The sequence below is a fragment of the Helianthus annuus genome, chromosome 3, assembly GCF_002127325.2.
Source record: "Helianthus annuus cultivar XRQ/B chromosome 3, HanXRQr2.0-SUNRISE, whole genome shotgun sequence".
Classification (NCBI taxonomy): Eukaryota; Viridiplantae; Streptophyta; class Magnoliopsida; order Asterales; family Asteraceae; genus Helianthus; species Helianthus annuus.
In genome coordinates this window covers 173,897,433-173,910,783 of record NC_035435.2, presented here as the reverse complement: position 1 = coordinate 173,910,783, position 13,351 = coordinate 173,897,433, and the positions used below count along the sequence as shown (strand labels likewise).

Here is a 13,351-nt window from a genome sequence, read left to right as displayed (position 1 = left end):
TGTGGAGGGACTTGGGTTGGAGGCATTGCTCGACACGTGGCAGGTGTGAGCTCTACCAGTCCACACCCAAAAAAGTGGGGTGTGGAAGGGGCGTGGCCAGGTTGGCGTTGGGGTGCCATGTGGCACCTAATACGGCTATGCCTAACGGCTAGCGAAACGGTCATCAACACCCAGCCAACTCACCCCAGACCAACACCCCACACCAAGCACTATTGCCACGCCAAATGGACAACGCTCACCAAAACACCAACCCAGACTGTTTATTTATTTTTATTTGGTGCGTTAAAAACTTAAGAACCTCCTTAACGATTAAGTAGTATTTAAACTCCTTTTAAGTTGATGTATCTCATAATTAAACTAGTTTAATACCCGTCCGTTGGACGGCTTACGCTAACAACGTAACAAACAAAGATAATATATATTGAGGGTGTTCGGGAACGCTTCTTCTTTTCTTCTTTTCCATATCCTTTTTTGAAAAAGGTTGCAACCGTCTAACTTTTCCTTTTCTTCTTTTCAAACCACTAAAACTCATTCTCAAAACCCATTATCCAAACACTACAAAAAGGAGCTCAAAATAAGCAATCCCAAACACCCACATTAAGTGGACACAAGTCTAAGCAACATTATAAACAAAAGCACCATTTTTAATTTATAAAAGGAAAACGAACGTGAATAGTGTACAACCACACAACAATATAAAATAAAAGTGATAGAGTGACAAAACATGAAATGATGTTATTTTAATGCAAAAGTAAACGGTAGGCAACAATGTGGGAAAGTTTTGTAATAGTCAAACATGGTTTACTCCCTCAATTTTTTCGGCTTTTGGATCGTCCTCTTTAACCTCAAAGATGGCCTTTTTTTGACTTGTTGACTTGATGCATGGTGCCCATTTGTCAAAGTATCAACACTAATATATGGTAGCAAGGGGGCAACATGTGGCATGGTTTAAATGTTCTTATGTGATAATATATCCCACCGTGCCAAGATAAGTTCACCCTTAGTGAAGCATTCTCAAAAGCCTTTATGCCAGGGTATTTAAATACATGGCAAATATAGGATGAGTTGTAAAAAGGATAAATGTGCTCCTGAATTTACTCAAATGATTGGTTTTCTAATCTTACCAAAACCTAGGCCGTTGAGCAATGCCAACCCTGCATGGAAATAAAAATGGAATCAGATGTGAATTTAGTGGGTGATTATGATATAAAGTTCAAGAATTTGGAGTTGCAGATTGACTCGCAAGTCGTTTTGGTATTAAGTATACTTTTTTTATTAGTGCAACTTTTATATAAGACTATTAAGTATACATATAACTTTTAATGTTTTTGTTATTACATTAGAAAACATGTAGATAGAGCGTGTCTTTTAAAAAAGTTATTTACTTTTGAAGGTTTTTGAATTTTCTTAATAAAATGGTTTTTTACTTGCAAATACCACTAACTCAACTAATTTAGGAGAAAGTGGGTGTAGTAGGTATGCTTCTAGCAACCTCTAAATAACTAACTCGGTTAATAAGGACCAGTTGAGTAAACATAACTCTACCATCATGTCAGCATTCTTAGTGTTTAGAATCTCGATCATCTTGCATGAAAGACAAAAAATGGAATGATTAAAAAATTATGCAAAATTATCGATATTGTCGATATCTCAGCCCTGTCACAGTGTGTCTTTATATATATGAAAGATAAACTTTACCTGTTGCTCATCGTGCATTGGGTTTAACCTGTTTATCTTACATGGAAACCAAAAAAAAGTAAAAGATTTGATTACTACTTAATAATATAAATTAAGTAGTAAGTAATAGGGTCATTTACCTAGTCAAGTTTATATGTTGATGTTAACCCCGACTGGTCCATAAAAAACTAATTTTCAACTATGAGACTATCTTTCTAAAAAATAGAATAAACATAAAAATACACATCCCACGAGAAAACAAAATTCATTGTTGATTACATTTAATGAAGTAGGTTAGTAGAATATTTAATAAAATAAATTACCATGGCAAGTTAGTTTGTGGTTTCATTCGGATCTACTTTTGCTCCATGTAAATGTATCCATTTCCACTTATCCTTTGCTACTTTTGTTCCATGTCACTCGGATGAGATGAAAAAAAAGCATAACTATATTACAACAATGAAACATGTACGTCTCCATCTCTACTGTTTAGTTTATCTTACCTTGGCTTTCGTAATCGTCAACTTCGAAAATTACTTCATTTCTATAAGTTGAAGTGCTCCGCAAGTTCTGTTGAGAAAAAATATTTTTTTAAGACACTATTCGCGTATTATATAGATATGCTAAAGGGCAGTTGCAACCCCAACTTCCCTCGTTGGCCCACTTTGTTCCTGTTAGTGTTAGTCTGAAATTTATGAAAAGAAATATAAATATTCAGTATGTCTAAACTTTTAACCATAGTGTTAAAAGTAAAACAAACATTTTCCAGTATTGTTAAAGTAGAACAAACCTTTTGTTCTTTCTTGATCGGGCTGATGTGTTGGTCCTGCTTGGCTACAAAAGCTTTTTTAGAAAGCTAAAATGTGATACATCAAGTGGAGGGGTTTCAATTATATAATAAAATCAACAAAATAAAAATACACTCATGCATGCATGCAACTCTAAAATCGTATAATTTGATGCATTGGTATTGTAAAATTACATAAAAAAAGGTCACCTCTTCACTAATCTCTCTCAAACTGAGATTTGTAGGGCTGAAACATTGGCCGTAATAAAGGATCTCAACACTTGAGAGTGTTTCTCTGATCGGACTAACTATAAGGCAGTCCTGCTTGGCTTCAGAATCATTGTTAGAAAGCGGAAATGGAAAGTTTCTTAAGTTGCTAATACAATATATATAATATGTATTTTGTCACTTTTGGATCATACACTTAAATTATTCCGCACCATGTAGAAAATCAGAGTTACCTTGCATGCAAACTCCGCTGTTGAAAATAGGTACTGCATAGCATGAAATATGTCTTGTGAGAAATCTGCAGTGTTTGTCTGGGTTATGTGACCAACAAAATGAAATACGTTTTCATGCTCCCTACGTATTTTATACACATTATGCTTGGAAGTTACGTAGCCCGCTATCCCCACTACTTGCTAAAAAGCTGGGCTAACCACCCATTAGGAGATAACCACCAAAGTTGTGGAGATAATGGGTAGGAAAATGTGGAGCTAACCACCCATTAAGGAAACCGCTAATAACCGCTCTGAACCGCCACAATAGCGGTTAATTTTGTGAGTTTAAGTGGCTGAGATTTAATCTTAGCATGATTCGACGGTGCAGATTGATTTCAAAGGTAACTTCCACTTAATGGGTTCCATATATATATATAATTTATGTTTTTTTTCAACAACTTGTAAAACTAAAAAGTCAAGAATCACTTTTCTTTTGTTAATAATGGCGATCATTATTTGGAGTTAATGATGCCCGAGTAGGACAGGACTCCACGTTATTTTATTATTACTAGAAATCAATTAAATAAGATATGGTTCTACTTTCACAACGGCTGTTTAAAAGAATAAAAATATAAAAAAAAAAAAACCTTTTGTCACACATATTTACTGTTGGTGGACTTTAGCATCATGTTTGACCAAGAATTTCCTCTCTTGCACCAACTAAGTTTGAATGGACCCATGTGACTTCAATTCATTGCATCCTACATAACAAACAAACACCATCACAAAATCACATAACAACAAACAAACCATGAGATTCCTCTTATTTTTCTTCCTATTCCTTTTGCACCTTCACAACTTCTTCCAAGTTTCATCTTCACAAACCTTAACCTTACCTCCAAACACCACTGGCTATGCTTGCAATCCTAACCAAACCACACCCTCTTGCCAAACCTACGCCTTCTTTCGAGCCAAGGGTCCGGACCAACTCGACTTAGCTTCGATAAGCGATCTATTCTCCATAACCCGTCCCATGATCGCGAAACCAAGCAACTTAACATCTCTAACTTCACCTCTTTCCCCTAACCAAGCCCTCTTTGTTCCACTCACTTGCACATGCAACTTAGTGAACACTACTACAAATCTATCTTATGCTAGCATCAACTACACAATTAAAAGTGGTGACACTTTTTATGTTGTGTCCACAAGCCTGTTTCATAACCTAACAACCTACCAATCAGTGGAGATTGTCAATCCTACACTTGTCCCTACAAACCTCTCCATAGGTCAAGATGTAATATTTCCAATCTTTTGCAAGTGCCCAACACAAACCCAACTCCAAAATAGAGTCAATTATCTTATTTCATATGTTTTTGAACCATTTGACACAATATCTTCCATTGCTTCAAGGTTTGGGACAACAGAAAACTCAATAGTTGAATTAAATGGTAATGATCTTAAGCCTTCGGACACCGTTTTCGTGCCGGTTTCGCAGCTTCCCGAGCTCGCACAGCCTCCCCCGACTAACGTTTCATTGGACTCAAAGAGTGATAGAAAAGGGGAGGTGATTGGTTTGGGAATAGGACTTGGAGTTTGTGGAGTTATGTTGGTTTTGATGGGTGGTTTTTGGGCATATAGAGAGTCTTCATGGAAAAAAAGAGTGGGAAAGAATAGATATGATGTAGAAAACAAGAAAACTAAAGTGAAAGTTAGTCTTATGGAAGATGTTTCAGATTGTTTGGATAAATATAAAGTGTATACAATTGAAGAGTTGTATGATGCAACAGATGGTTTTGATGAAAGATGTGTGATCCAAGGGTCTGTTTTTAAGGGTTGTATTGATGGGAGGTGGTATGCAATCAAAAGGATGAAGTGGAATGCTTGTGAAGAACTCAAGATCTTGCAAAAGGTACATCACTTCATCTTTCACTTACTAAGATGACAAATTTGATGAATATTTAAAAAGTTAAGAATATTGAATTAATTAATCTTTGGGGTCAAAACTTAAATAATTAAGGAAAACCCAACAATAAGCTTTTTGCAAGTAGGACAATTGGAGAATAGTTTAGTTGATGAAACATAGATTAGGTAATATGCAAGTGCTATTAGGTACTATTCCTTTTCAATAATTTATACTAACAATTATAAGAGCTTTTTGTTTTGATTTTTTATATGCACCAAAATTTGTATGCAAGTGTGTTGTCATTCTAGTATTCTACCCACCCTTTCTACATTTTGACATGCTATTGCCTTATCTAACCTGTTTGAAAAAAAAAATATACAGTAAAAGAAGTATCTAAATCATTAATCATATATTATGAAATAAACGATTAAAAGACATAATTTACTAAATTATAAACTGATTACATGTATTTTAAAATTTGATAAAATTAAGAAACGATTAAAAGACACGACTTACTAAATTATAAACTAATTAAATGTATTCTAAAATTTGATATTATAATTAGTTATGTTTGTCTTCGCGTGAATTATTATATTGTTATAAACTAATTAAATGTATTTTAAAATTTGATATTATAATTAGTTATGTTTGTCTTCGCGTGAATTATTAAATTGTTAGGTTGGTGAGTTGTTTCTCATTTTCTTTATATGTTCTAAGATTTGTAATTTTGTACTCATGTGTCATGTAGGAAAATAGGGAAAAGTGGGACTACTTCCTCTCCCTTATCTAGTACTTCATAAGTTTCAAGATAAAACAATAAATTAATTTTTGAATTTTTATTTATTTCTTCTCTCGATAGAAAAGAAAAAAAAAAGAGAACTTGTATTTAATTTGTGAATTGACAATGTTTTAAATGGCTATAACCTTGATGTTATTATTATTCTTCCTTTGAAGATAAACCATGGAAATTTGGTGATATTGGAAGGATTTTGCATAGATTCTGAAGATGCAAATTGCTATCTAGTTTACGAGTATCTCGAAAATGGATCTCTATATACAAGATTGCACGATAGCAAGTCAGAAACACTAAGTTGGAAACAAAGACTAAGAATCGCGGTTGATATAGCCAACGGTCTTCAATACATCCATGAACACACCATACCAAGAGTCGTGCACAAAGATGTCAAGAGTAGTAATATTCTCTTGGATGCACAAATGAGAGCCAAGATTGCCAATTTTGGGCTAGCTAAATCAGGATGCAATGCTATAACAATGCATATTGTGGGAACTCAAGGATATATTGCTCCCGAATACTTAGCTGATGGAATTGTGTCAACTAAGATGGATGTTTTCTCTTTTGGGGTTATTTTACTTGAGCTCATTTCCGGGAGGGAAGCCGTGGATGACGAGGGAAAGGCGTTGTGGGTAGAGGCATATGCCAATTTTAATGGGAATGACGAGAAACACAAGAATATGCTAAAAGGGTTTGTTGATAATGTTATATTGAAGGAATCTTGCTCAATGGATGGTGTGATGAATGTTATGGCAATCGCGATCGCGTGTTTACATAGGGATCCTTCAAGAAGACCGAGTATGGTGGATATTGTTTACGCGTTGTGTAAGAGTGATGATTTGTTCACTGATATATCCGATGATGGGTTTTCTCCACGCCAAGTTTTAGCAAGATAGATCTATTTTGGTAATTTCTGAATAATATATGTATATATACACACCCACCCCCTTTAGCCATCTAGGCATGTTTTTCCTAAGGTAATAAATACAACCTTATCATCGTAGTTGACGGTTTGGAGATTGGAAATTCATTACAGATTGCGTGTTAGAATCAAATAAGGCTACATATATAATATTATCTTATATAAATAATTAAATACTACACACCATTTAAAGATCTAACTAGAATTGCGGTCCGTCGCAACGCGGCGGAGATTCTTTAATTATAACTAAGTCGATCTAGGACTCGCACGTTATGTTAAACCTGTTAAACGGGAAAAAATAGACGTTGTAAAAACGTTCACCCACACACGCATGTTTCGTCGTGTTAACTCGCAAAATTTAGAACGAAATGTAAAAACGTTAAATCAAAGACGCACGTTGCGATGTGTTAAGTCACAACATTTAGAACCAAGCATAAAGCGAAAAAATTGCGGAAAATGAAAACTATAAAGGACCAAAGTTGAAAGTAAAAAAAGTTGTGAGGATAGATTGCAAAAGATAAAAAGTTTGGGTTAAAAGTAAAAAAAAAACAAATAGTTTTGGGTTAAAAGTAATTTATGAACTTTTGGGTAAAAAGTAAAAAAAAAAATCCATTTTTTTTTGGAAAACCCTCAAAGCCAAGGTTACAACAACCATATGCATAACCATTTTTTCTTTGAAAAACCCCAAAGCACACCCTGCGTTGCGGCGGGGCGTAAAATGGTGTCAAATAGTACTAACGTCACACAACCGTCACCGACCACCAACACTGACTCGATATAGGATCTGAGTGTTGCGACAAACCTGTCAAACATGAAAAAATAGAGGTAAAAACGTTGAACCACACATGCACGTTGCGCCGTGTTAACTTGCAAAATCTGAAACAAAACATAAAAAAGTTGAACCACACTCGTACGCTGCGTCGCATTAACTCGAAAAATTTAGAACTATACGTAAAACAAAAAATTGCGAAAGATGAAAAGTATAAGTGACAAAAGTTGTGAAGTTAAATTGCAAATAATGAAAACTTTTGGGTTAAAGTTTAAAAAACAGATTATGTAGGGTTAAAATTGTAAAAGGTAAAAACCTTTTTGTTAATAGTATAATAAAAACTTTTGGGTTAAAGTTAAAAAAACAAATTATGTAGCGTTAAAGTTGTAAAATGTAAAAACCTTTGGGTTAAAAGTAAAAAATCAAGTTCTTTTCGACAATATTACTATTCAATTTTTTTGATACAAGTTTCTGATTTATGTGGCTGTATATTTTGTTTTGTTGGTCATGCTTTTTGTGTATATTTTTATCTGCTTAGACTCGGTATAAGCTAGAACATGCTTGTGTGATTTAACGTATTTTTTTTTGCAATTTAATGGTCCGTCGCAACGCGCGAATCATAAGTTGACTTAGTCATTCTTTACTATCTTTTACATTTTGGTCTTAACGTGTGTACGTGGTTCAAAGTGTTTACGTCTACTTTTTGTTCGATTTAACAGGCCCCCCGCAAAGCGCGTGTCCTAAATGCTAGTTTATTTCTAAAACATATTCTATTGTTTACTTTGTAAGACTCGAATCTGTACTGTTTTGATGATCCGGTTAAGTACTTGATGTTACTAACTGGATTTATTCAAGGGATCTTATTTCTAATATGAATATTTGAATCAAATCTCTACTTTGGTATTCAAACATAAGGTAGCGTTATGAAGGAACTGAAGGCAGAATGAAATAGATCATTCTGATGAAATGAAAAGAACATGTTTGGTTATCATGTGGTAATGGAATAGATCATTCCTTGGTAGGCGTTTTTTTTTCATTCCTTCAAGGAATGGAAAGAAATATATTATTAATAATTTAATATTAATATTAATATCAATATCTTTATTATTAATTTTTTACCATTAATATATTGTTGTTGTTGAGGCAGATATATTTATGTCGTTTTTAATAAATTGTATTCTGTTACTTCGTCTTTTATTGCCTAACAAATGTTACTCCATTATTTATTTCGTTATGACCGGTTCGATATTTCCACTGCTCCATATGGTAACATAAAAACATGAGGAGATATATAACTTAAGGACATTGTGAACAATGGAGAAGCATGACTTGAACCTACAACATGTTAAACCATTGAGTAAGGGTTTAATTTCCATGCCTAGACAAGACCAAGCGAAAACTATCAAACGAAAGTCTATTATTCACACAAAGGCTATCTTTTAGCAAGAACAAATACGAAAACATAATTAATGTCTATCTCTTCGCAGAAACCCTAGATCAACCTGTTTGCTGTGGCTACATGATGTATACCTAAAAATACTCAAGATTCCAACTTATATACCCGAATGCTTCAAAATGAATGTTTATTATAAGTACATGCATCATTAGTCGTGAACGTATGAACTTTAAACGAAAACCATATCTTTGAATGGGTTTGAACCAACTTTCGAGCAAAACAACTCCAAAATCTATGTTTTACTCGGTAACAACTAGAACAAGGCACGTAGGTGTTTATCACACTCCACCATATGCTTCCCTTATAGTGAAACCGTGAAGAAATCAGGTGAGTAAGCTTAAATAAGATGTTTCTCTATATAGCTCTTTCTCTCTCTAACAAAAAATGGGAAAACTTGCAAATGACATTTTGAGGAGGCAATGACACTTTTTTATCCTTTAAGGTTTCAACCGAAATTATCAATATGCCTTTTACGAACTTTTATAAATCCATGCACAAAAGTCCTTTTCTATTTCATATCTAATAACAATACAAAACTCGTTAATTGAAACTTCGAGGTGTTACAAGATGTCATCACCAATTTTGCATATAATATTCATGAGGCCCGGATAAAGTTCTAGGGAATGAGCTGGATTAATGTTCTTGAATCTGAGTTAATTGGTCGTAGGCTAAAAGTCAGCAGTTTCATGGACCGGGTCAACTACAAGACACGAGGAGAGTCTTTTTCAAACATATGATGTAGGAGCATCCATGGATCAGTTCATGGATCACCAATTGGGTCAGGAATTAAATGGGCCATTTGATCTAGGTATTTATGTGATCATGATTTGGACTACCAAAGGCGGCATAGGCTTGCGGATGAAGATGATTTGGGCCAGTTTCGCAATGGATTTAGGAATGGGTTGCCCTAGACTTAAGATCAAGATATCTTATTATGTAATTTCAATAAATATTTCGTTTCCTAGTTTATCAAATTAGAGTTAGTATAAATGTTGGATTATTATTCTTGTTTAGTTAGTTTTGGTTGATTTTGGTAAACATTCCAAACTTTAAGCTTGTCGATTGAATATTCATATCCAAACATTTGAGTTCAACCATTTTGTTCTTGAGTAGGGTTGTAAACGAACTGAACGTTCAGCGAACAGTTCGTGAACCGCTCGGCGGGAAGTTCGTTTATGTTCGTTCAATTAGCTTAACGAACGAACACGAACAAAAAATTTCGTTCGGTTAGCTTAGCGAACGAACACGAACATAGGTCTCGTTCATTCGACTGCGTTCGTGAACGTTTGGTAAAATGTTAGGTTACGTTCGTCCGTGTTCGTTTGATTATATTAAAAAAATAACAAATAATAAACTTTTTATCTAAACATATTAAAAACTTCAAACCCTATTTTTTCTAAGTTATCTAAAATTTGGACATGCTAAGACATTTTTGGGGATAATTATGTCTAAGTTAGTTAAAGTCGATTCATCGTTTGGTGGTGTATTAGACTTCTTGTGTTTTGATTTATCATTTGATAGTTGTATTTAACTATTTATATCCAATGTTTAAGAAAAACAATATTTTTATTTTTTTTATTTTCAAGTTAAATGTTCGTTTGCGTTCTTTTTTATTTGCTTGCGTTCGTTTGTGTTTGAGACCAGTGTTCACGAACTGTTCGTGAACAACTGAATTTTCTTAACAAACGAACATGAACATAAACTTATGTTCGGTATGCGTTTGTGAATAGTTCGCGAACATGTTAATTTCGTTAACGAACGAACACGAACATGGCCTTGTTTGTGTTCGTCCAGTTCGTTTACAACCCTATTGTTGTGCCTTTGTGTTAAAACATATGGTGATCAAACGTAAACATGTCTGGGCTTATTTTCTATATAATGGGCTGATTATATGTTATATAATGGGCTGCTCATTGTTCATATGTTGGGCTTCTCGTGGATAGTTGGCCCAGTTGTTATAACTGATATTTCTCTTAGTGGTTGTGGTTGTTACAGGTTGTTATGATAGTTGAGGGGGCTTTGTGTAACTGTGTATATAAAAGGTGTTGAAGAGCTCAGATCCTTCCAGAACTCAGATATTTTCTCTCACTTCACTCACATTTCTCTCTCTGGTTGTTGAGGCGAAACTAGGGTTTCGCAGTTCTTGTGCTTATGCTGTTGAAGATCTGCTACATCTTGAAGAGTTGTTACAGATCTTGATCTGTTGTTTGATTGTATCTTTAGATCTTGTAGATCGTTCTTCATTCTGGTTGTATTGTTTCATATAATCAACTGATATTACATCAGTTGATTGTGTATTTCTTGTATTGTTCATAGATCTTACATTTTGTAAGATCAAGGGAGGTTTGGGTGATTTTCTGGGTTGGTTAAGTAATAAAAATTTTTGTCACCGTTTTGTCACTATTTTCTGGTGTTGTGATTCTGTTTGTCTTGTTCTTTTGTTGTTCATACCATTTTTACATGGTATCAGAGCTAGATGCTCCTGATTTGTTTCTTTCCGCTGTTTGATTCTGATTTGGTTGTTACTTTTCTTGTTTAGGTTGCGATTCTGTTCTCAACCTGTTGTGATCTAGATCGTCTTGATCTTGGGAGTATTTGGTCCGATCTGTGTGCTGAAACCCTAGCTTAGGGTTTCTTGGTTCGTGTGAGGCTTCATATACTGCTGGATCTTCAAGGCTGCGTTAGTCTCTAAAACCCTTGAAGGTTTTAGGGCAAACTAACCAGTGGTTGTGTTTGGTTTTCTGCATATCAGATCCTGTAGTTCTTGAAAACTACAGATCTGGTATTTGGTGGAAGATTGCACCCTCTGTAAGATCGTTCTGTTCTATTGTTTTTATTTCTGTTGTTGAGTAGTTGAAGTCGGGGTAGTGAGGACCGGCACATATTCTTGTTTTCTGTTTGTTGTGTTTGCTTTCTGTTAGGGTTCGGCTCCTGAGTAAAGGCTTGTCCAGGCACCTTTTGAGTGACGAACCTGGAATCTGGTCCCTGACTCAGTTTCGCCTTAGTTTGTGTTTGATCTGTTGGGTTCTGTTTGTGTTTGTCTGTGGTTCTTGGTTCTTGGTTGTTTGTTTGTGTGTTCTTATCATGGTGGACGGACCTGGTCCTTCAGTTACTCTCATTAGTAAGCTAGACATAGGGTCACCTCTCTATTTGCATCCTAGTGATTCTAGTGCTTTGACTATTGTTAATCTAAAACTTAAAGGTACTGAAAACTATACTGTTTGGGCTAGTGCAATGAAACTTGCACTAGAAGCTAAAAATAAGTATGGGTTTATAGATGGTAAATGTGAAAAACCAAAAGATGATGATGTGTTGTCTGCTCAGTGGGATCGATGTAATTCAGTTGTGCTTACTTGGTTGTTGAATTCTATATCTGAGGAATTGTTTCTTGGTCAAGTGTTTTCTAAGTTAGCATCTGAAGTCTGGAATGATCTTAAAGAGTCATTTGATAAGGTAGATGGTTCTATTGTGTATGATTTGTATAAAAAGATCAATAATATTTCACAAAATGGTAGCTCTGTGGCAGATTACTATAATAGATTGACAACTATGTGGAAGCAGTTTGATGCAATGTTGCACCTGCCTTCATGTTCTTGTCAAGCTGCCAAAGACTACAATGATTTTTCAACTTTGATAAAATTGATGCAGTTTCTTATGGGTCTTGATGATGTTTATCAACCAGTAAGAACTAATTTGTTAACAAGAGAACCATTTCCTTCTGTCAAAGTGGCTTTTTCTATTATTTCTAGGGAAGAGTCACATAGGTTGTCTAGTGGTGGATCAAAAACACAGAATGTTTCTTTTGTATCTAAACCTAATCAAGCATTTGATCCTAAAAGAAGAAATAACAGAGGTCCTAATCCTAATTTGAAATGTACTCATTGCAATATGATAGGACATACTGTTGATAGGTGTTTTGAGATTGTTGGGTATCCTCCAGGGTTTAAAAGAAGAGGAAATAATAATCAAGTTAATAAAACCAACTCTAGTATTAATAATAATAATAGTAATAAGTCAAATAATGTTGGTGGATCTTCTGTTTCTACTGGTGGTTCTGTATTACCTTTTACATCTGAGCAGATTTCGAAGCTGTTAAGTCTAGTTGGTGAAAAAAGTGGGTCAAATGCTCAGAATGCTAATGTGGGAGGTGAGTGTTTCAATGTGTCTAATTTTGTGAGTTGTTCTAGTTCAGTTAGTTTTAGTAACAACTTTGTTTGGATTGTTGACTCTGGTGCTAGTCAACATATGGTAAAGTCAGATAAGAATATGATAAATGTTGTTGATGTGTCTGAGTTTAATATTACAGTTGGTCATCCTAATGGTACAAATGTGAAAGTCTTAAAAATTGGGGATCTAAAACTGACTGATAATATAGTATTGAGAGATGTTTTCTATGTTCCTGATTACTGTGTGAATCTTCTGTCTGTTTATAAGCTTGCTAAGGATAATCATATTTCTGTTATCTTTAAGGAGAATAGTTGTATGTTACAGGATTCCAGTTCCAAGAAAATTCTGATGAATGGTAGTCAGGATAGTGGTCTGTACTTTGTTGGAAATTATGGTAATTCTATTAATGTTTGTCTGAATAGTTCTGTTAAGTCTTT

At 34.6% G+C, this 13,351-nt stretch overlaps 1 protein-coding gene and 1 long non-coding RNA gene across 3 annotated transcripts; one reads left to right on the top strand and one right to left on the bottom strand.

Moving 5' to 3' along the window:
* Positions 1-623: 623 nt before the first annotated feature.
* Positions 624-3,689, bottom strand: LOC118490275. 2 transcript variants are annotated; one of them, XR_004888972.1, is made up of 3 exons: positions 3,552-3,689; positions 2,468-2,958; positions 624-2,362 (listed from the first exon to the last, which is right to left on the bottom strand). It is a non-coding gene; the product is annotated as an uncharacterized LOC118490275 (long non-coding RNA). The 2 variants fall into 2 exon arrangements; XR_004888971.1 differs by having other exon boundaries at positions 624-2,958.
* Positions 3,571-6,603, top strand: LOC110930981 (serine/threonine receptor-like kinase NFP). Its single transcript, XM_022174373.2, has 2 exons — positions 3,571-4,813; positions 5,762-6,603. Exons 1-2 carry the CDS (start codon positions 3,716-3,718, stop codon positions 6,494-6,496), a joined length of 1,833 nt encoding a protein of 610 aa, XP_022030065.1. The 5' UTR covers positions 3,571-3,715; the 3' UTR covers positions 6,497-6,603.
* Positions 6,604-13,351: the final 6,748 nt, after the last annotated feature.

Excerpts from the sequence above, each read along its gene's own strand:
- LOC110930981 (XM_022174373.2), top strand. The coding sequence starts at position 3,716 with ATGAGATTCCTCTTATTTTTCTTCCTATTCCTTTTGCACCTTCACAAC. Across the intron at positions 4,814-5,761 it reads AACTCAAGATCTTGCAAAAG|ATAAACCATGGAAATTTGGT; the intron begins GTACATCACTTC and ends CTTCCTTTGAAG.